Raw genomic sequence first — 25,600 nt, 5'->3', positions numbered from 1 at the left:
ACCCCGACGGACGCAAGAAGACGGTAGGAGACTATATCACAATGAATCGTATTTTTATTTATTACATACAAATTTGCCAATAAGTTTTGAGCTCGAATTAATTATTGCTAATACTTCAGGTGAGTTACGAGGCCAACCATAACAAGGGCTTCGAACGTGATGCGGGGCACTCCAGCCAGGAAAGTTACCCCCACCAACATGAGGTAACAGAATATAGACCACGGCCTTCACACCACTCCCAGCCCTCATACCCGACCCATCCCCCATACACAACCAAGCCTTCATACCCGACCCATCCCCCATACACAACCAAGCCCTCATACCCGACCCATCCCCCATACACAACCAAGCCCTCATACCCGACCCATCCCCCATACACAACCAAGCCCTCATACCCGACCCATCCCCCATACACAACCAAGCCCTCATACCCGACCCATCCCCCATACACAACCAAGCCCTCATACCCGACCCATCCCCCATACACAACCAAGCCCTCATACCCGACCCATCCCCCATACACAACCAAGCCCTCATACCCGACCCATCCCCCATACACAACCAAGCCCTCATACCCGACCCATCCCCCATACACAAACAAGCCCTCATACCCGACCCATCCCCCATACACAACCAAGCCCTCATACCCAACCCATCCCCCATACACAACCAAGCCCTCATACCCGACCCATCCCACATACACAACCAAGCCCTCATACCCGACCCATCCCCCATACACAACCAAGCCCTCGTACCCGACCCATCCTCCATACACAATCAAGCCCTCATACCCGACCCATCCCTCATACACGACGAAGCCCTCATACCCAACCCATCCCTCATACACGACCAAACCATACCCGACCCATCCCTCATACACGACGAAGCCCTCATACCCGACCCATTCCTCATACACGACCAAGCCCTCATACCCGACCCATTACCCATACACGACCAAGCCCTCATACCCGACCCATTCCCCATACACGACCAAGCCCTCATACCCGATCCATTCCTCATACACGACCAAGCCCTCATATCCGAAACCTTCCCCATACACGACTAAGCCCTCATACCCGACCCATCCCCCATATACAACCAAGCCCTCATACCCGACCCATTCTCCATATACAACCAAGCCCTCATACCCGACCCATCCTCCATACACAACCAAGCCCTCATACCCGACCCATCCCCCATACACGACTAAGCCCTCATACCCGACCCATCCTCCATACACAACCAAGACCTCATACCCGACTTATCCTCCATACACAACCAAGCCCTCATACCCGACCCATCCTCCATACACAACCAAGCCCTCATACCCGACCCATCCTCCATACACAACCAAGCCCTCATACCCGACCCATCCCCCGTACACAACCAAGCCCTCATACCCGACCCATCCTCCACACACGATCAAGCCCACATACACGACACATCCCTCATACGGATCCAAGCCCTCATACCCGACTAATTCCTAATGCCTGACCCAACCCCATACACGACCCAACCCTTCATACAAATCCAAAATATCTTACCATAAACTATGGATAACTGAATACTGTTAAACTTACAAAAATTATAAGAGCCAATGTGATTCGCTGTTATATTTGTATTATGAATAAAATTTTGCAAATTTAACTTTACTATAAGTATATTCCTGACGAATGTTAAATTTTAGCATTCCTATCAATTTATTCCACGTGACTTTCTTATATTAACATAATACGAAAGGTTGTGTTAACATATCCTTAACATTATTAAGGTACTACTAAATGTAATCACAAAACATATTGAGACTGAAGGATGGGAAGAAACCCGAGGACCTGGACTACCGAGGCACACATGGGGCTCAGGTTTGGGTACACACACGCAGTACTGGGAATATGAACCGGGTGCTAATGATAATGATTATGTGTAAAGTGTAAACTACGTACATTGTTAATTTCTCACACCCTCACCCACTATGTTCGTGATTGCCCGCTGGTTAACGCATTTAGAAATACTGAGATAAGGACTGTTCCTGAAAAAATAGCCTGGATGTGTCACAATGGAAATACCGACGATATGCTAGAGAGAGATATAAGAATTTTGCACCAAGATTGTTACATTTTTTTGGTTTGCCTGAATGTCTATTTTTAGCCTCTTTATTGCTACTAATGTATGAGTACTTAGTCGCAAAAGTATTTGTGTGTACGTCTGATACACACTGCATGTGTACAGGAAAATATGTATATGTTATAAATATGTTTATCAACCAGAACGTTGAGTAATATGTTGATTGTGATGTGTGATATTATATATATATATATATATATATATATATATATATATATATATATATATATATATATATATATATATATATATATATATATATATATATATATACTGAACAGGGTGAGAACATCTTGAGCTGCCTCATGCTTTTGTGTGTATTTATACCTCAAAAATATGATTTAAAGTCAAAGTCATTGCTGACTGGACCATCTGGGTGTCTGAACAACTAGTTCGAATCCGAGTCCCTGAAAGGTGCACAAGAAGGGAACCTCAGCATTCGTGGAGTACTATTCCGAAGCTCAGTACCCCCACCAGTTCCGTCTAGCCGTTATCTTAAATCTCTCATACCCGCCCCCGGCCCTCATATTCCAGCCCCAGCCCTCACACAAGCACCAGTACTCATATTCAGAAGCACCTAACCCTCATACCCGCACCAGCCCCACAGTAAAATAACAACATACTGGAGTGAACGATATGGAAGAAAATGCAGAATAGAACCAGTGAAGAGCAGGGGTGCCATAGGCACAATCAGAGAACACTGTATAAACATCAGAGTTCCGCGGTTGTTCAACGTCTTTCCAGCGTGCATAAGAAATATTGCCGGAACAACCGTGGACATCTTCAGGAGGAAACTAGATTGTTTCCTCCAAGGAGTGCCGACCAACCGGGCTGTGGTGGATATGTGGACCTGCGGGCCGCTCAAAGCAACAATGTAGTGGACCAAACTCTCCCAAGTCAAGTTGGGGAGTAGAAGAACTCCCAGAACCCCATCAAGCAGGTATCATATGCCAACCCCAGCCATCATACAAGCACCAGACCTCATACCAGCCCAACCTTCTTACTGGCCCCAGCCCTTGTAAATGACCCTAACCCTCATACCAGGTCCAGGTTTCATCCATCATCCCAGCTGAAGACCTAATACACGCCCTCGCGTACTGGCTGCAGACCTACCCGTGACAATATCCATTGTTGAAGAAATATAAAGTTAACCGGGGTCATGTAACTGTTTAATACTTAGTTTTCAATGTCAACTGATGCATGACTAATGATATTTTCAACGTATATTACAAATTCTGGCAATCAGCCTTCACTGTGCTCTATGCGAAAATAGACCTCAACAGGACAGGGACTGTGGGAAAACAAGCACCTGCCACTTAAAACAGCTAACATGATCTGTATTCTGACAACTTGTGTTTGACTTAAAAATTATACTCGTATAATGGTCATTTATAATTAGTGTGTTGTTAAAACACCATATTTTGCTTTAGCTCTGTTAAAATACATGTAAATAAAGAACTATGTCTAACTCAATACATTTCCTTCTTTCCTCAACAACAAAACACTCAATAACAGCTAGTAGAAATAATCCTACATAAATTTATCACATCTGATAAAACAAAGATTAGAAACTCATAGCAAAGTATGAATTCCAGATTTTGTTAATATCTAAATTAATAAACTATCCCAAGTCTTAATAAGTCCTTCACAAAACAACCAATAATACGGGAATGGATATCAGATATACTAATCTACTACTACTAGATCTACTAATCAACTAATACTACTAAGCTAATCTAGTAGATTAGATTACCTATAGATGATTTCGATAATTCTTCTGTGAAATCCTGGTCTGATGCCAGCCATTCGTGTGAGATTGCCTGGTCTATGAGACTGCTTGTAGTTCGCAGAACCACATAACAATCGCAGCCATCCTGCTCCAATAATTTCAACAGAAACTTCTCCCGGTCTTTTATGAAAACTTCACTGTTGTTCCAGCGATATTCTATATTACCGTATCCAGGATGATGATGATCGTATTCCTATGAAGTTTACATAGAGTTGTCTAATCCTACAATCTATCTCACTCCATAGGATGTAATTTCATTGTGAACATTTGTAACCTGACCTTTCAGTATTTTTCAATGTAACATGAGATCTATTTCGTCTCCATTCAAAAAACTCCCACTTGGAATGCTTTCGGGCAGTCTCAGTAATTTTAGTGTTCCCCCAATTCTAGGCTACAAGTAAAGAACCTATGTATAGAGCTGTGCAATCTCATCTGCACTGAACAGGGGAGAGAGGAGCGGGCAATATTCTATTTTGATAGAAGCGAGAGTGTGTCGCGGAAGGGGCTAGACAGCAGAAAGAAGACGAGAGACAGCAGGTGTGGGAGAGAGGAGTGGGTAAGAGAAGGTGTAAGACAACAGGTGTGGGAGACAGCAGGCGTTTGTGAGAGGCAGGAGGTGTAGGTGCTAGGGGGAGAGGTAAGTCCAGGAGAGAGGATGGTGAGTATAAAGCCACAAGCAGCCTGGACACCACCATCACTCACCATCCGCCAGCACATCATGACTCTCAAGGTGCATATTTTACATTTAAAAACACACTAATGACTGGATGATAGCTATTACAACCTTATCACACATTGCATATTATATGATCAGTAAACTAGATTTCAATAATAACGTTAAGTATTCATCAGATATCTTGTTTTATGTTACATACATGCAATTCAATGTCAAGCACCATTCAACCGTAAAATATATTTGTGAATGCACCTTTGAGCCTCACAAGGCTTCCCCGGGTGTTGCATATTCTTTTCTTCCAGGCAGAGAGGCCAAACAAAAACAGCCAAAGCTGGTGTGATGGTTGCTGTACAGTTTCTACTTATTGATATAAACATTTAATGACAGCTTGTCTCCGGCAGGCGGTGCTGGTGGTTGTGGTGTTGGGCGTGGCCCTGGCCGCCGCCTCCGACCCCTACGGGACTCCATCTGCACCAAACCCCGGATACAAGGTAGTGTTTATATTTTTGGTCTTGGGCACATAATATTTCATTATTAACCCTCTGAACAGATTAGTTTGAAATCTGAATATACAAGCTTGTCGTGCACACGGTTACAATATATTCATCATGAAACTGGTAAACTGCAGCAGCCGGGTATGCCACACGACTTCGCATACAGTGATAAGGACGACTACTCCGGGACCAACTTCAACCACAGAGGTACCTACAATGTCGACCATCCCGACGGACGCAAGCAGACGGTAGGGGACTATAACAAAATGAATCGTATTTTTATTTATTACATAAAAATTTGCCAATAGTTTTGAGCTCGGATTAATTATTGCTAATACTTCAGGTGAGTTACGAGGCCAACCATAACAAGGGCTTCGAACGTGATGAGGGGCACTCCAGCCAGGAAAGTTACCCCCACCAACATGGGGTCACAGAATATGGACCACGACCTTCACACCACTCCCAGCCCTCATACCCGACCCATCCCCCATACACAACCAAGCCCTCATACCCGACCCATCCCCCATACACAACCAAGCCCTCATACCCGACCCATCCCCCATACACAACCAAGCCCTCATACCCGACCCATACCCCATACACAACCAAGCCCTCATACCCGACCAATCCTACATACACAACCAAGCCATCATACCCGACCCATCCCCCATACACAACCAAGCCCTCATACCCGACCCATCCCCCATACACAACCAAACCCTCATACCCGACCCATCCCCCATACACAACCAAGCCCTCATACCCGACCCATCCCCCATACATAACCAAACCCTCATACCCGACCCATCCCCCATACACAACCAAGCCCTCATACCCGACCCATCCCCCATACACAACCAAGCCCTCATACCCGACCCATCCCCCATACACAACCAAACCCTCATACCCGATCCATCCCCCATACACAACCAAGCCCTCATACCCGACCCATCCCACATACACAACCAAGCCTTCATACCCGACCCATCCCACATACACAACCAAGCCCTCATACCCGACCCATCCTCCATACACAATCAAGCCCTCATACCCGACCCATTCCCCATACACTCCCAAGCCTTCATACCCGACCCATCCCTCATACACGAAGCCCTCATACCCGACCCATTCCCCATACACGACCAAGCCCTCGTACCCGACCCATTACCCATACAAGACCAAGTCCTCATACCCGACCCATTCCCCATACACGACCAAGCCCTCATACCCGATCCATTCCTCGTACACGACCAAGCCCTCATATCCGAAACCTTCCCCATACACGACTAAGCCCTCATACCCGACCCATCCCCCATATACAACCAAGCCCTCATACCCGACCCATCCCCCATATACAACCAAGCCCTCATACCCGACCCATTCTCCATACACAACCAAGCCCTCATACCCGACCCATCCTCCATACACAACCAAGCCCTCATACCCGACCCATCCTCCATACACAACCAAGCCCTCATACCCGACCCATCCTCCATACACAACCAAGCCCTCATACCCGACCCATCCTCCATACACAACCAAGCCCTCATACCCGACCCATACTCCATACACAACCAAGCCCTCATACCCGACCCATCCTCCATACACAACCAAGCCCTCATACCCGACCCATCCTCCATACACAACCAAGCCCTCATACCCGACCCATCACCCATACACGACTAAGCCCTCATACCCGACCCATCCCCCACACACGATCAAACCTACTTACACGACACATCCCTCATACGGATCCAAGCCCTCATACCCTATTAATTCCTAATGCCTGACTCAACCCTCATACACGACCCAACCCTTCATACAAATCCAAAATATCTAACCATAAACTATGGATAACTGAATACTGTTAAACTTACAAATATTATAAAAGCCAATGTGAATCGCTGTTATATTTGTATTATGAATAAAATTTTGCAAATTTAACTTTACTATAAGTATATTCCTTACGAATGTTAAATTTTAGCATTCCTATCAATTTATTCCACGTGACTTTCTTACCTTAACATAATACGAAAGGTTGTGTTAACATATCCTTAACATTATCAAGGTACTACTAAATGTAATCACAAAATATATTGAGACTGAAGGATGGGAACAAACCCGAGGACCTGGACTACCGAGGCACACATGGGGCTCAGGCTTGGGTACACACACGCAGTACTGGGAATATGAACCAGGTGCTAATGATAATGACTATGTGTAAAGCGTAAACTATGTGCACTGTTAATTTCTCACACCCTCACCCACTATGTTCGTGATTGCCCGCTGGTTAACGCATTTAGAAATACTGAGATAAGGACTGTTCCTGACAAAATAGCCTGGATGTGTCACAATGGAAATACCGACGATATGCTAGAGAGAGATATAAGAATTTTGCACCAAGATTGTTACATTTTTTTGGTTTGTCTGAATGTCTATTTTTAGCCGCTTTATTGCTACTAATGTATGAGTACTTAGTCGCAAAAGTATTTGTGTGTACGTCTGATACACACTGCATGTGTACAGGAAAAAATGTATATGTTATAAATATGTTTATCAACCAGAACGTTGAGTAATATGTTGATTGTGATGTGTGAAATTATATATATGTATATTATATATATATATATATATATATATATATATATATATATATATATATATATATATATATATATATATATATATATATATATATGACAATGTCAGACCACGGAGGAAAAATTAAACAGGAAATTTCCTTAAGTACTTTCGTATATTAAATACATCTTCAGAAGGTCCTTCTGAATGACCTTCTGAAGATGTATTTAATATACGAAAGTACTTAAGGAAATTTCCTGTTTCATTTTTCCTCCGTGGTCTGACATTGTCACATTCTTAATCACGTGTTTATTTTCGTGATATACACACACACACACACACATATATATATATATATATATATATATATATATATATATATATATATATATATATATATATATATATTTATATATATATATATATATATATATATATATATATATATATATATATATATATATATATATATATATATATATATATATATATATATACTGAACAGGGTGAGAACATCTTGAGCTGCCTCATGCTTTTGTGTGTATTTATACCTCAAAAATATGATTTCAAGTCAAAGTCATTGCTGACTGGACCATCTGGAAGTCTGACCAACTGGTTCGAATCCGAGTCCCTGAAAGGTGCACAAGAAGGGAACCTCAGCATTCGTGGAGTACTATGGCGAATCTCAGTACCCCCACCAGTTACGTCCAGCCGTTATCTTAAACCTCTCATACCCGCCCCCGGCCCTCATATTCCAGCCCCAGCCCTCACACAAGCACCCGTCCTCATATTCAGAAGCACCTAACCCTCATACCCGCCCCAGCCCCACAGTAAAATAACAACATACTGGAGTGAACAATATGGAAGAAAATGCAGAATAGAACCAGTGAAGAGCAGAGGTGCCATAGGCACAAAGAGAGAACACTGTATAAACATCAGAGGTCCGCGGTAGTTCAACGTCTTTCCAGCGAGCGTAAGAAATATTGCCGAAACAACCGTGGACATCTTCAGGAGGACACTAGATTGTTTCCTCCAAGGAGTGCCGACCAACCGGGCTGTGGTGGGTATGTGGGCCAGCGGGCCGCTCAAAGCAACAACCTAGTGGACCAAACTCTCCCAAGTCAAGTTGGGGAGTAGAAGAACTCCCAGAACCCCATCAAGCAGGTATCATATGCCAACCCCAGCCATCACAAGCACCAGCCTTCTTACTAGCCCCAGCCCTTCTTAATGACCCTAACCCTCATACGAGGTCCAGGTTTCATCCATCATCCCAGCTGAAGACCTAATACACGCCCTCGCGTACTGACTGCAGACCTACCCGTGACAATATCCATTGTTGAAGAAATATAAAGTTAACCGGGGTCATGTAACTGTTTAATATTTAGTTTTCAATGTCACCTGATGCATGACTAATGATATTTTCAACGTATATTACAAATTCTGGCAATCAGCCTTCACTGTGCTTTATGCGAAAATAGACCTCAACAGGACAGGGACTGTGGGAAAACAAGCACCTGCCACTTAAAACAGCTAACATGATCTGTATTCTGACAACTTGTGTTTGACTTAAAAATTATACTCGTATAATGGTCATTTATAATTAGTGTGTTGTTAAAACACCATATTTTGCTTTAGCTCTGTTAAAATACATGTAAATAAAGAACTATGTCTAACTCAATACATTTCCTTCTTTCCTCAACAACAAAACACTCAATAACAGCTAGTAGAAATAATCCTACATAAATTTATCACATCTGATAAAACAAAGATTAGAAACTCATAGCAAAGTATGAATTCCAGATTTTGTTAATATTTAAATTAATAAACTATCCCAAGTCTTAATAAGTCCTTCACAAAACAACCAATAATACGGGAATGGATATCAGATATACTAATCTACTACTACTAGATCTACTAATCAACTAATACTACTAAGCTAATCTAGTAGATTACATTAACAATAGATGATTTCGATAATTCTTCTGTAAAATCCTGGTCTGATGCCAGCCATTCGTGTGAGATTGTCTGGTCTATGAGACTGTTTGTAGTTCGCAGAACCACATAACAATCGCAGCCATCCTGCTCCAATAATTTCAACAGAAACTTCTCACGGTCTTTTATGAAAACTTCACTGTTGTTCCAGCGACATTCTATATTACCGTATCCAGGATGATGAAGATCGTATTCCTATGAAGTTTACACAGCGTTGTCTAATCCTACAATCTATCTCTCTCCATAAGATGTAATTTCATTGTGAACATTTGTTACCTGACCTTTCAGTATTTTTCAATGTAATATGAGATCTATTTCGTCTCCATTCAAAAAACTCCCACTTGGAATGCTTTCGGGCAGTCTCAGTAATTTTAGTGTTCCCCCAATTCTAGGCTACAAGTAAAGAACCTATGTATAGAGCTGTGTAATCTCATCTGCACTGAACAGGGGAGAGTGGAGCGGGCAATATTCCATTTTGATAGGCGCGAGTGTGTCGCGGAAGGAGCTGGACAGCAGAAAGAGGACGAGAGACAGCAGGTGTGGGAGAGAGGAGTGGGTAAGAGAAGGTAAAAGACAACAGGTGTGGGAGACAGCAGGCGTTTGTGAGAGGCAGGAGGTGTAGGTGCTAGGGGGAGAGATAAGTCCAGGAGAGAGGATGGCGAGTATAAAGCCACACGCAGGCTGGACACCTCCATCACTCACCATCCGCCAGCACATCATGACTCTCAAGGTGCATATTTTACATTTAAAAACACACTAATGACTGGATGATAGCTATTGCAACCTTATCACACATTGCATATTATATGATCAGTAAACTAGATTTCAATAATAACGTTAAGAATTCATCAGATATCTTGTTTTATGTTACATGCAATCCAATGTCAAGCACCATTCAACCGTAAAATATATTTGTGAATGCACCTTTGAGCCTCACAAGGCTTTCCCGAGTGTTGCATATTCTTTTCTTTGAGGCAGAGAGGCCAAACAAAAACAGCCAAAGCTGGTGTGATGGTTGCTGTACAGTTTCTACTTATTGATATAAACATTTAATGACAGCTTGTCTCCTGCAGGCGGTGCTGGTGGTTGTGGTGTTGGGCGTGGCCCTGGCCGCCGCCTCCGACCCCTACGGGACTCCATCTGTTCCAAACCCCGGATACAAGGTAGTGTTTATATTTATGGTCTTGGGCACATAACATTTCATTATTAACTCTCTGAACCGATTAGTTTGAAATCTAAATATACAATCAAGCTTGTCGTGCACACGGTTACAATATAGTCATCATGAAACTGGTAAACTGCAGCAGCCGGGTATGCCGCACGACTTCGCATACAGTGATAAGGACGACTACTCTGGGACCAACTTCAACCACAGAGGTACCTTCAATGTCGACCATCCCGACGGACGAAAGAAGACGGTACGGGACTAGAACAATGAATCGTATTTTTATTTATTACATACAAATTTGCCAATAGGTTTTGAGCTCGAATTAATTATTGCTAATACTTCAGGTGAGTTACGAGGCCAACCATAACAAGGGCTTAGAAGCTGATGAGGCGCACTCCAGCCAGGAAAGTTACCCCCACCAACATGAGGTAACAGAATATGGACCACGACCTTCACACCACTCCCAGCCCTCATACCCGACCCATCCCCCATACACAACCAAGCCCTCATACCCGACCCATCCCCCATACACAACCAAGCCGTCATACCCGACCCATCCCCCATACACAACCAAGCCCTCATACCCGACCCATCCCCCATACACAACCAAGCCCTCATACCCGACCCATCCCCCATACACAACCAAGCCCTCATACCCGACCCATCCCCCATACACAACCAAGCCCTCGTACCCGACCCATCCCCCATACACAACCAAGCCCTCATGTCCGACCCATCCCCCATACACAACCAAGCCCTCATACCCGACCCATCCCCCATACACAACCAAGCCCTCATACCCGACCCATCCCCCATACACTCCCAAGCCCTCATACCCGACCCATCCCCCATACACAACCAAGCCCTCATACCCGACCCATTCCCCATACACTCCCAAGCCCTCATACCCGACCCATCCCTCATACACGACCAAGCCCTCATACCCAACCCATCCCTCATACACGACCAAACCATACCCAACCCATCCCTCATACACGACGAAGCCCTCATACCCGACCCATTCCCCATACACGACCAAGCCCTCATACCCGACCAAACCATACCCGACCCATCCCTCATACACGACGAAGCCCTCATACCCGACCCATTCCCCATACACGACCAAGCCCTCATACCCGACCCATTCCCCATACACGACCAAGCCCTCATACCCGATCCATTCCTCATACACGACCAAGCCCTCATATCCGAAACCTTCCCCATACACGACCAAGCCCTCATACCCGACCCATCCTCCATACACAACCAAGCCCTCATACCCGACCCATTCCCCATACACGACTAAGCCCTCATACCCGACCCATCCTCCATACACAACCAAGCCCTCATACCCAACTTATCCTCCATACACAACCAAGCCCTCATACCCGACCCATCCTCCATACACAACCAAGCCCTCATACCCGACAAATCCCCCATACACAACGGTGCCCTCATACCCGACCCATCCCCCACACACGATCAAGCCAACATACACGACACATCCCTCATACGGATCCAAGCCCTCATACCCGACTAATTCCTAATGCCTGACCCAGCCCTCATTCACGACCGAACCCTTCATACAAATCCAAAATATCTAACCATAAACTATGGATAACTGAATACTGTTAAACTTACAAATATTATAAAAGCCAATGTGAATCGCTGTTATATTTGTATTGTGAATAAAATTTTGAAAATTTAACTTTACTATAAGTATATTCCTTATGAATGTTAAATTTTAGCATTCCTATCAATTTATTCCTCATGACTTTCTTATATTAACATAATACGAAAGGTTGTGTTAACATATCCTAAACATTATTAAGGTACTACTAAATGTAATCACAAAACATATTGAGACTGAAGGATGGGAAGAAACCCGAGGACCTGGACTACCGAGGAACACATGGGGCTCAGGCTTGGGTACTCACACGCAGTACTGGGAATATGAACCAGGTGCTAATGATAATGACTATGTGTAAAGCGTAAACTATGTGCACTGTTAATTTCTCACACCCTCACCCACTATGTTCGTGATTGCCCGCTGGTTAACGCATTTAGAAATACTGAGATAAGGACTGTTCCTGACAAAATAGCCTGGATGTGTCACAATGGAAATACCGACGATATGCTAGAGAGAGATATAAGAATTTTGCACCAAGATTGTTACATTGTTTTGGTTTGTCTGAATGTCTATTTTTAGCCGCTTTATTGCTACTAATGTATGAGTACTTAGTCGCAAAAGTATTTGTGTGTACGTCTGATACACACTGCATGTGTACAGGAAAAAATGCATATGTTATAAATATGTTTATCAACCAGAACGTTGAGTAATATGTTGATTGTGATGTGTGAAATTATATATATGTATATTATATATGTATATTATATATATATATATATATATATATATATATATATATATATATATATATATATATATATATATATATATATATATATATATATATATATATATACTGAACAGGGTGAGAACATCTTGAGCTGCCTCATGCTTTTGTGTGTATTTATACCTCAAAAATATGATTTCAAGTCAAAGTCATTGCTGACTGGACCATCTGGGTGTCTGACCAACTGGTTCGAATCCGAGTCCCTGAAAGGTGCACAAGAAGGGAACCTCAGCATTCGTAGAGTACTATGGCGAATCTCAGTACCCCCACCAGTTACGTCCAGCCGTTATCTTAAACCTCTCATACCCGCCCCCGGCCCTCATATTCCAGCCCCAGCCCTCACACAAGCACCCGTCCTCATATTCAGAAGCACCTAACCCTCATACCCGCCCCAGCCCCACAGTAAAATAACAACATACTGGAGTGAACAATATGGAAGAAAATGCAGAATAGAACCAGTGAAGAGCAGAGGTGCCATAGGCACAAAGAGAGAACACTGTATAAACATCAGAGGTCCGCGGTAGTTCAACGTCTTTCCAGCGAGCGTAAGAAATATTGCCGAAACAACCGTGGACATCTTCAGGAGGACACTAGATTGTTTCCTCCAAGGAGTGCCGACCAACCGGGCTGTGGTGGGTATGTGGGCCTGCGGGCCGCTCAAAGCAACAACCTAGTGGACCAAACTCTCCCAAGTCAAGTTGGGGAGTAGAAGAACTCCCAGAACCCCATCAAGCAGGTATCATATGCCAACCCCAGCCATCACAAGCACCAGCCCTCTTACTAGCCCCAGCCCTTCTTAATGACCCTAACCCTCATACGAGGTCCAGGTTTCATCCATCATCCCAGCTGAAGACCTAATACACGCCCTCGCGTACTGACTGCAGACCTACCCGTGACAATATCCATTGTTGAAGAAATATAAAGTTAACCGGGGTCATGTAACTGTTTAATATTTAGTTTTCAATGTCACCTGATGCATGACTAATGATATTTTCAACGTATATTACAAATTCTGGCAATCAGCCTTCACTGTGCTTTATGCGAAAATAGACCTCAACAGGACAGGGACTGTGGGAAAACAAGCACCTGCCACTTAAAACAGCTAACATGATCTGTATTCTGACAACTTGTGTTTGACTTAAAAATTATACTCGTATAATGGTCATTTATAATTAGTGTGTTGTTAAAACACCATATTTTGCTTTAGCTCTGTTAAAATACATGTAAATAAAGAACTATGTCTAACTCAATACATTTCCTTCTTTCCTCAACAACAAAACACTCAATAACAGCTAGTAGAAATAATCCTACATAAATTTATCACATCTGATAAAACAAAGATTAGAAACTCATAGCAAAGTATGAATTCCAGATTTTGTTAATATCTAAATTAATAAACTATCCCAAGTCTTAATAAGTCCTTCACAAAACAACCAATAATACGGGAATGGATATCAGATATACTAATCTACTACTACTAGATCTACTAATCAACTAATACTACTAAGCTAATCTAGTAGATTAGATTAACAATAGATGATTTCGATAATTCTTGTGTGAAATCCTGGTCTGATGCCAGCCATTCGTGTGAGATTGCCTGGTCTATGAGACTGCTTGTAGTTCGCAGAACCACATAACAATCGCAGCCATCCTGTTCCAATAATTTCAACAGAAACTTCTCACGGTCTATTATGGATATCAGGAGAGAGGATGGTGAGTATAAAGCCACACGCAGCCTAGACACCACCATCACTCACCATCCGCCAGCACATCATGACTCTCAAGGTGCATATTTTACATTTAAAAACACACTAATGACTGGATGATAGCTATTGCAACCTTATCACACATTGCATATTATATGATCAGTAAACTAGATTTCAATAATAACGCAAAGAATTCATCAAATATCTTGTTTTACGTTACATGCAATCCAATGTCAAGCACCATTCAACCGTAAAATATATTTGTGAATGCACCTTTGAGCCTCACAAGGCTTCCACGGGTGTTGCATATTCTTTTCTTTGAGGCAGAGAGGCCAAACAAAAACAGCCAAAGCTGGTGTGATGGCTACTGTACAGTTTCTACTTATTGATATAAACATTTAATGACAGCTTGTCTCCTGCAGGCGGTGCTGGTGGTTGTGGTGTTGGGCGTGGCCCTGGCCGCCGCCTCCGACCCCTACGGGACTCCATCTGTTCCAAACCCCGGATACAAGGTAGTGTTTATATTTATGGTCTTGGGCGCATAACATTTCATTATTACCTCTCTGAACCGATTAGTTTGAAATCTAAATATACAATCAAGCTTGTCGTGCACACGGTTACAATATCTTCATCATGAAACTGGTAAACTGCAGCAGCCGGGTATGCCGCACGACTTCGCATACAGTGATAAGGACGACTACTCCGGGACCAACTTCAACCACAGAGGTACCTACAATGTCGACCATCCCGACGGACGCAAGCAGACGGTAGGGGACTATAACACCTATGAATTATATTTTTATTCATTACATAAAAATTTGCCAAAAGTTTTGAGCACGGATTAATTATTGCTAATACTTCAGGTGAGTTACGAGGCCAACCATAACAAGGGCTTCGAACGTGATGAGGGGCACTCCAGCCTGGAAAGTTACCCCCACCAACATGAGGTAACAGAATATGGACCACGACCTTCACACCACTCCCAGCCCTCATACCCGACCCATCCCCCATACACAACCAAGCCCTCATACCCGACCCATCCCCCATACACAACCAAGCCCTCATACCCGACCCATCCCCCATACACAACCAAGCCCTCATACCCGACCCATCCACCATACACAACCAAGCCCTCATACCCGACCCACCCCCCATACCCAACCAAGCCCTCATACCCGACCCATCCCCCATACACAACCAAGCCCTCATACCCGACCCACCCCCCATACCCAACCAAGCCCTCATACCCGACCCATCCCACATACACAACCAAGCCTTCATACCCGACCCATCCCACATACACAACCAAGCCTTCATACCCGACCCATCCCACATACACAACCAAGCCCTCATATCCGACCCATCCCACATACACAACCAAGCCTTCATACCCGACCCATCCCACATACACAACCAAGCCTTCATACCCGACCCATCCCACATACACAACCAAGCCCTCATACCCGACCCATCCCACATACACAACCAAGCCTTCATACCCGACCCATCCCCCATACACAACGAAGCCCTCATACCCGACCCATCCCATATACACAACCAAGCCTTCATACCCGACCCATCCTCCATACACAACCAAGCCCTCATACCCGACCCATCCTCCATACCCGACCCATCCTCCATACCCGACCCATCCCTCATACCCGACCCATCCTCCATACACAACCAAGCCCTCATACCCGACCCATCCCCCATACACAACCAAGCCGTCATACCCGACCCATCCCCCATACACAACCAAGCCCTCATACCCAACCCATCCCTCATACCCGACCAAGCCCTCATACCCAACCCATCCCTCATACCCGACCCATCCCTCATACCCGACCCATTCCCCATACACGACGAAGCCCTCATACCCGACCCATTCCCCATACACGACCAAGCCCTCATACCCGACCCATTCCCCATACACGACCAAGCCCTCATATCCGAAACCTTCCCCATACACAACCAAGCCCTCATACCCGACCCATTCTCCATACACAACCAAGCCCTCATACCCGACCAATCCTCAATACACAACCAAGCCCTCATACCCGACCCATCCTCCATACACAACAAAGCCCTCATACCCGACCCATTCTCCATACACGACCAAGCCCTCATACCCGACCCATCCCCCATACACGACTAAGCCCTCATACCCGACTTATCCTCCATACACAACCAAGCCCTCATACCCGACCCATTCCCCATACACGATCAAGCCCACATACACGACACATCCCCCATACGGATCCAAGCCCTCATACCCGAGTAATTCCTAATGCCTGACCCAGCCCTCATACCCGACCCATCCTCCATACACGACCCAACCCTCATACACGACCCAACCCTTCAAACAAATCCAAAATATCTAACCATAAACTATGGATAACTGAATACTGTTAAACTTACAAATATTATAAAGGAAATGTGAATCGCTGTTATATTTGTATTATGAATAAAATTTTGCAAATTTAACTTTACTATAAGTATATTCCTTACGAATGTTAAATTTTAGCATTCCTATCAATTTATTCCACGTGACTTTCTTATATTAACATAATACGAAAGGTTGTGTTAACATATCCTTAACATTATTAAGGTACTACTAAATGTAATCACAAAATATATTGAGACTGAAGGATGGGAACAAACCCGAGGACCTGGACTACCGAGGCACACATGGGGCTCAGGCTTGGGTACACACACGCAGTACTTGGAATATGAACCAGGTGCTAATGATAATGATTATGTGTAAAGTGTAAACTATGTGTATTGTTAAGGCTTCACACCCTCACCCACAATGTTCGTGATTGCCCGCTGACTAACGCATATAGAAATACTGAGATAAGGACTGTTCCTGAAAAAATAGCCTTTATGTGTCACAATATTAAGATCGACGATATTCTAGAGATTTAAGAAATTTTCACCAAGATTGTAAATTTTTTTTAGTTTGTCTGAATGTCTATTTTTAGCCTCTTTATTGTTACTAATTTATGTGTACTTAGTCGCAGAAGTATTTGTGTGTACATCTGATACACACTGCATATATACAGGAAAAAATGTATACGTTATAAATATTTATGTTTATCAACCAGAATGTTCAGTATTATGTTGATTGTGATGCGTGAAAATATATATGAACAAATTGTACTGAACGGGGTGAGAACATCTTGAGCTGCCTCATGCTTTTGAGTGTATTTATACCTCATTAAAGTGATTTCAATTCATAATCATTTTGACTGGACCATCTCGTTGGCCGTACAACGGGTTCGAACCCGAGTCCCTGGACTCTCAAGACACAAACCCTACCGACTGGACCATGGTGAGATGCCATACGGTGGAATCGAACCCGCGTTTCTCGACTCCCCCAGACACACCACGGACTGGATCATGTGCAAGATTACATTCAAAAATATAGAATAAAATCAGAATAAGGTGGCGTAACAATGACATTTTCTCGAATTAAAATAATCTTTAATGCATCTTCAAATATCGAGGCCACAAGACAAAAGTTATATCGTTTTACATTGACTCAACATTTGTCCATATTTAATGTTATTTTTATTTCATTGTGCGATACGACAATGTTTGTCGAGTGTAAGAAGTGTGGTAAAATTATCTCTGCAGGAGACTCTGGTCTCCTGCAGGCGACGCTGATGGTGGTGGTGTTGGGTGTAGCTCTCGCTGCCCCCCTCCGACCCCTACAGTGTTCAACCTGTCCATAGTTCTGAATACAAGGTAATGTCCTTATTATTTAAACTCTAGTTTGTAATTTTAAATAACTCTTCGCCTACATAATTGTATCTAATCCGTCTTCCACAAATGTATATATTAAACACACTTTTCGTTAACAATTTAAAACCTGAGCATCATAAATGTGGTATACTACTGCAGCAGCCGGGTATGCTGTACGACTTCCAGTACAATATTAGGCAAACACCGTCCGTGACTCCTACAATGTCGACCTTCCCGACGGACGCAAGCAGAGAGTATTCTGTATAACTATCTTCTTCCTATGTATTTTTGGCGATATACAGTTTCTTCCCAATTCTAAGGATTATATGTTCTTTCCAATTTTAAGGATTAAACAAAAGAACTCAACTATCTTGTGTTCTTAAGTTCTAAAGGTCAATTGATGTTAACTATATCCTTTGTCCTATATCCTTTGATCATTTACCTTAAACAGTTAAATTTTAAAATATACATTATTAGTATGAAATGAGGTAGTCAAAAGTTATACATTGTCAAATAATTATTTTGATAAGTTGTAACCAAACTATATAAATATTACCTTTTATTAAAAAAATATATAGCAAAAATGTAATTGTCAGATTTTTCAATTAAGCAGATTTATATTTAGTTAACAGATGCTTACCATTAGAGTTTCCTACACTATACAGGCACAAACCTGAGGATAAATTTGATAAAGTTGAACATTTGCAGCATCGGTGTTACCTAATGCCAATAGGTAATTATCTCATGAGATTTGCTCCCAATTGGTCCTCCTCTCACTGTGCTGGCCCTCCACCTACCTCCGTCAAGGTCTACCTTCACCATTACTATATAAAGCCTTACCATCATCTCCCCATCACTCACTCCTCCGCCTCTACAACAGGTAGTCAACATGATAGCGAAGGTAACGTATCTCACTGATGATTACTTGTATATTTGAACAAAATATTATGTACCAAAATCCTATAAATTTACTGCTATATCTCAATATAATTGCGAGACACAATTTACAACTATATCTATGTAAAATCCAGGAACACGAGGGTAATTAACTTGTGTTGTCCTCAGCTCAGAGTGTTGCTGGTTGTAGTGGTGATAGGTGGGGGAGGCTGTCGCTGAGGACTATGATCGCTACTCCCCACCAGTACATCATTCACGTTACGAACAGGTAACTAAAAACTTTCATCTTATCACCGCATATAACTCAAGCGGTGTTTTCAAAATATATAACAGAACAGTATTAAAGTAATCCCCAAAGATATTCATATTTAACACTTGTGCACCACAATACACTTCAGGAGGGCATGCCATACAACTTCCAGTATAACGTCAAGGACGACTACTCCGGCAATGACTTTGGACAAAACGAACAGTCGGACGGAGACACTGTCTCAGGCTCATACACCGTCCAACTCCCAGACGGCCGCAAACAGACGGTAAGATCACTATAAATTTAATAAGTAATTATAACCAAAGTATATTAAGCAAAGAAATGCATTCGCCCATGCACATATCATATTTATATTTCTGATATTGCCCTATAATTCAATGTTTGCAAAATTTGTTACTGAACGAAATAATAAATTTCCTCAAAATGTTAATTCTGATTACCTTATATAACCTAATTCTAAACATTAATAACTTTCTAACAGGTGAATTACGTTTCCAAGGACGACTACGGGTATCAGGCGGAGGTCAAGTATGAGGGCGAAGCCCAGTACCCCCACGAGTACGGTCCCCCCATCACCTTCAAGCCCCAGTACCAGCCATCATACTATCCACAGCCTTCATACAAGCCCCAGCCCTCGTACCAGCCCCAGCCCTCGTACCAGCCCCAGCCCTCGTACCAGCCCCAGCCCTCGTACAAGCCCCAGCCCTCATACAAGCCCCAGCCCTCGTACAAGCCCCAGCCCTCGTACAAGCCCCAGCCCTCGTACAAGCCCCAGCCCTCGTACAAACCCCAGCCCTCGTACAAGCTCCAGCCCTCGTACAAGCCCCAGCCCTCGTACAAGCCCCAGCCCTCGTACAAGCCCCAGCCCTCGTACAAGCCCCAGCCCTCGTACAAGCCCCAGCCCTCTTACAAGCCCCAGCCCTCTTACAAGCCCCAGCCCTCTTACAAGCCCCAGCCCTCTTACAAGCCCCAGCCCTCATACCCAACCAAGCCTTTATACAATCCTCAGCCCTCGTACCAGCCCCAGCCTTCATACGATTCTGGGGAACATTACGAATAGAAACTGCTTCTAAGGAAGCAGTTTTAAAAATTACAGCAACTTTGTAACCTAGATCTTTGTGTAATTGAAATAAACACTTGAGGGGTTATGACGAGCTTTTATATCCTGTAAACTTTAACATCCTTATTATCAACACACTACAAATCCAATGCGTTATATATATATCCAAAGAAGATCACCCATGATTTGTCATATGAACTTCGGGAAGCAATATTATAAATGACGAGATTTAAGAAATGAATGTCTCCCTGAAGAATCTGCATCACCTTAACACACAAAACTGGTCGGATATATAAACAAATCCCATATTTAACATTATGTACTAGATACGCCATAAAGAACCTGTCATTTACCATCAATTATGAATACAAGACTTTTTTTAATTATTCGATTTATCTTGAATCGTTATCTTGAGACGATTTCGGACTTCCCCACGGCCCGGTCCTCAACCAGGCCTCCTTTTTTTGTTACACACCACAGGAAGCAGCCCGCAGCAGCTGTTTAACTCCCTGGTACCTATTTGCTGATAGGTAACAGGAGAATCAGGGTGAAAGAAACTCTGCCCATTTGTTTTCGCCTACGCTGGGGATCGAAATCGGAGCCTTACGACTACATATCCCGAGCGCTGTCCACTCAGCCATCAGGCCCCTAGCCTGACCTATGATTTTATGATCTACAACAGACTAGTAGATTTTAATAAAACAATTATTGCATGCAAAAATTATAATGACTTGCTGCTTGCTATTTTTACTCATAGAAGCACCTCCTCAAACTTAACTACATTCAACTTTTAAAATGTAATCATTATTACCATATCTATCGACAAAGAATTGCTCCTCCAAAATTCTCAGTCTTACTTCCGTCATATGCACACCATCACTTACGATTCTCATGTATTAGTGTATTATTAATGGCGAAACTACACTAAAACAGACTTAGTTAGCAATCATTACAATTATGATAAACCTGCTCCCAGGAATATTAATCCCACATTTCAGACGGTAATCGTGAACTACGACAGAGATTTGGATTTTTTGTATAATTATTACTCTAAATTAAGTATACAAATATTCACTGTTGTATCAATCTTCCAATAAAATCAGCAATTAGAACAAAAATACAACCTGCTGCCTTTAAATAAGTATACTTGTGAGGAATATTCATATTATGAAGTATCTTAACTTCAACGAGTTCCTATGGTGTTCCTGACAGGAAAATGAGAAAATTTTCTATTAAGAACAAATAAACAAATATAAAACTCCATGTAAGAGGTGGTGACGAATTAGTAAGACAACAAGTGTAGGAGAGCGGGGGGACAGGAAGGCCCAGGAGAGATGATGGTGAGTATAAAGTCAGTCGCGGACTGGACACCACCATCACTCACCATCCAACTACAGACTCAACATGGCTTTGTGGTTCGTACTTTAAACCTACCATGACTTGTGTCCAGTTATGTATAATTCGTCTCTGATTAATGACCGGATTTTTTTAATATATACCAACACATTAGTAACATTATTTAAAATTTCTTAAATTAGACTAGAGAAAGCTACTAGTAATTATTTTTTCATTAATATAACAATTATAGCCAATCAAATCACTCAAACATTAAATTCAAACCTAATAAATATTTTGTACTACTTTCGCCATATTATAATAAACGCATCTAAAACTCTGGTCTCCTGCAGGCGGCGCTGATGGTAGTGGTGTTGGGTGTAGCTCTCGCGGCCGTATTCAACCTGTCCATAGTTCTGGATACAAGGTAATGTCCTTATTATTTGACCTCTTGTTTGTAATTTTAAACAATTCTTCGTCTTCATAATTGGACCTAATCTCTCTCTTCCAAAATGTATTTATTAAATACATTTTTCGTAAACAAGATATAAACTGAGAATCATATATGTGATATACTACTGCAGCAGTCGGATATGCCGCACGACTTCCAGTACAATGTTAGGGACGACGACTACGGCACCAACTTTGGCCACATTGAGAACTCCGAGGCAACACCGTCCGTGGCTCCTATAATGTCGACCTTCCCGATAGACGCAAGCAGACGGTATGTGCTTTTAACAGTGTGATAAAATCAACTCCTCAAATAATCACTCAAATGTCGAATTAAAATAAAATATTCGTTTCAGTACTTTCTAATTTTCAAATGAATTTAAGATATAGATGTTTAGTTTTTGATAATGGTACATACTCAACCTCAGTAATGGTACATACTCAACCTCAGTAAATGTTAATCTGTCAAAATTTTTTTAATCAACCTCAAAAATTCGTATCAAGTAAATGTTGGCATCTGTCTTAAGATTTAAAATTTATATGACATCTTAGCCTTTTGTTTCTTAAAGTTCACAGAAATGTAATTTAAACTTGGGTAAGCAATATATATATATATATTGCCTAACTAATATTTTCGTTCAATATTCTCAAGCACAATGAGTCCACTATCATTAAAATACTTCTAATTTTTCTAATACATAATATGAAGATATAACTATCTTCATACTGTATATTTTTAAGCATATATAAGTTCTTTCCAATTTTAAGGATTTAAAAACATAACTCAATTATCTTGGATTCTTAAGTTCTAAACGTCATTTTATGATAACTGCAGTGGGGTTCTGTGGTCCAGTATTCATCAACAAAAGTTTGTCGCAGCCAAGAGTTAAAACAAATATATTTCTACTAGTAATTAAATAATGTTCTCTTTCTGACTTAACAATCTTTTACATATATTGGCAGGTTAATTACCAGGCTGACCACAACAGGGGTTTCACAGCTGATGTGCAGTACAACGGAGAGGCTCCTCCTCTAACAGTCCTCCCGTTAACTACAAGCTACAACCTTCATACCAACACAAGTCCTCAAACACAACCACATACCAGCAATAAACATCTTTACCCACCAGAAACCACTTATAAATGTTGTTGCTCATTTGCTATGTTTTGAAAATACGTTTTGCTCACTTTTGTTAGAGGGAATAAACTCATGCAAGTTTAATATTTCTTTCTATATGTTCTAAGGAATTTGCTGTTACCAATATTCGGTAACGGGAAAGATGAACATGTCTTTTTAGTATTTACGCTTTATATCTTATATTGGAATGTCATTAGCTAATTTGAGCTCAAATTATTTACATAACTGACTAATAAACGATTTTAGGGGAAAGCAAACAAGATCAAATTGTTTCTACCAAATAAGATCAAATACGTTCAAACAATAACTACTATATTATTATAAACTAGTGACAATCCTTCTCTCTCTCTCTCACACCGGTATTGTTTTAGTTTCAATTTCTGAAGCTAAAATTGAGTACACGAACAACCCATAGATTTCTTTATTTTCAATTATATAAATTTTAACCCTAGAAGTAAAGTTATCGTTATATGTTGATCCACCGGATAATGTGGTTATCATACGATATCTTGAGATGATTTCGGGGCTTAGCGTCCCCTCGGCCCGGTCCTGGACCAGGCCTCATTGTTGCTGGACTCGTCAACCAGGACGCAGCTGCTCGCAGCCTGACGTATGAGGCACAGCCTGGTTGATCAGGTATCCGTTGGAGGCGCTTATCAAGTTCTCTCTTGAATACTGTTAGGGGTCGGCCAGTTATGCCCCTTATGTGTAGTGGAAGCGTTTTGAACAGTCTCGGGCCTCTGATGTTGATAGTGTTCTCTCTCAGAGTACCTATTGCAACTTTCCTTTTCAACGGGGGTATTCTGCACATCCTGCCATGCCTTCTGGTCTCATGTGGTGTTATTTGTGTGTGTGCAAGTTTGTGCAGGCCCCTCTACCTTTTTCCACATGTAAATTATTATGAAACTCTCCAACTTGAGCTCAAGAGAAGAGATTTGGGCATTTTAGTCCGTCCCAATAGTTTAGATGTTTTACTTAGTGGATTCTTGCAGTAAAGAATCTCTGCACACCAGGTCTCTCCAGGTCAGCAATTTCTCCAGCTTTGAAAGGGGCTGTCATTGTACAACAGCATTCCACTCTAGAGAGCATCAGTGTTTTGAAAAGTATCATCATTAGTATAGCGACAAAGATTCTTATTATCCCACATGTCATTCTTCTTGCAGATGTGACGGCTACGTTATCGTGTTCTTTAAAAGGTAAGGTCTTCCCGACATGAGTGCACCCAAATCCTTTACATTGCCTTTTTGTTCTATGTCATGATTTGACTGCGTTTTGTATGTGGTTTCCGTTTTTATATTTACATTTTTTCCGTAGCGCAGTAGCTGGAACTTACCTTCGTTAAACATCATATTATTTTCTGAAGCCCATAGAAAGACCTAATTTACATCTGATTGGAGGTTTGCAGAGTCCTCTATGTTGCCTACTCTCATAAAAATCCTAGTGTCATCAGTAAAGGTTGATACAGTACTATAAATTGTGTTCCTGTCTGTGTCCGATATGAGGAGAAAAAGTACTGGAGCATGAACAGTACCCTGAGGGACTGAGCTCTTCACGGTTGATGAAACGGTATTTATTTTGTAGACAATTACACATTGGGTTCTTTTAGTTAGGAAATTGTAGATCTATCTGCCTATTTTTCCGGTAATTCCTTTTGAATGCATTTTGTGTGCAATAACACCATGGTCACATTTGTCGATGGCTTTTGCGAAATCTGTGTAAATTACATCAGCGTTTTGTTTGTCTTTCATGGCTTCTAATGC

At 42.2% G+C, this 25,600-nt stretch overlaps 2 protein-coding genes and 1 pseudogene across 2 annotated transcripts; 1 reads left to right on the top strand and 2 right to left on the bottom strand.

Annotated features, from left to right (window-relative positions):
• Window positions 1–184: 184 nt before the first annotated feature.
• LOC138373199 (collagen alpha-1(IV) chain-like) lies at window positions 185–10,372 on the bottom strand. The gene is made up of 6 exons (XM_069339233.1): window positions 10,358–10,372; window positions 9,617–9,850; window positions 6,263–6,736; window positions 5,516–6,181; window positions 3,945–4,106; window positions 185–925 (listed from the first exon to the last, which is right to left on the bottom strand). Exons 1-6 carry the CDS (start codon window positions 10,370–10,372, stop codon window positions 185–187), a joined length of 2,292 nt encoding a protein of 763 aa, XP_069195334.1.
• Window positions 10,373–11,232: 860 nt separating this feature from the next.
• On the bottom strand, window positions 11,233–17,192 carry LOC138373198 (collagen alpha-1(IV) chain-like). Its single transcript, XM_069339232.1, has 3 exons — window positions 17,148–17,192; window positions 15,889–16,960; window positions 11,233–12,179 (listed from the first exon to the last, which is right to left on the bottom strand). The coding sequence occupies exons 1-3, from the start codon at window positions 17,190–17,192 to the stop codon at window positions 11,233–11,235; spliced, it is 2,064 nt and encodes a 687-aa protein (XP_069195333.1).
• Window positions 17,193–18,539: 1,347 nt separating this feature from the next.
• On the top strand, window positions 18,540–20,918 carry LOC123760997 (adhesive plaque matrix protein-like; annotated as a pseudogene).
• The last annotated feature ends 4,682 nt before the right edge of the window (window positions 20,919–25,600 follow it).

Source organism: Procambarus clarkii, chromosome 41 (assembly GCF_040958095.1).
Source record: "Procambarus clarkii isolate CNS0578487 chromosome 41, FALCON_Pclarkii_2.0, whole genome shotgun sequence".
In the NCBI taxonomy this organism is placed as follows: Eukaryota; Metazoa; Arthropoda; class Malacostraca; order Decapoda; family Cambaridae; genus Procambarus; species Procambarus clarkii.
The sequence above is the reverse complement of the archived record's forward strand: the minus strand, read 5'-3'. Positions and strand labels throughout refer to the sequence as shown.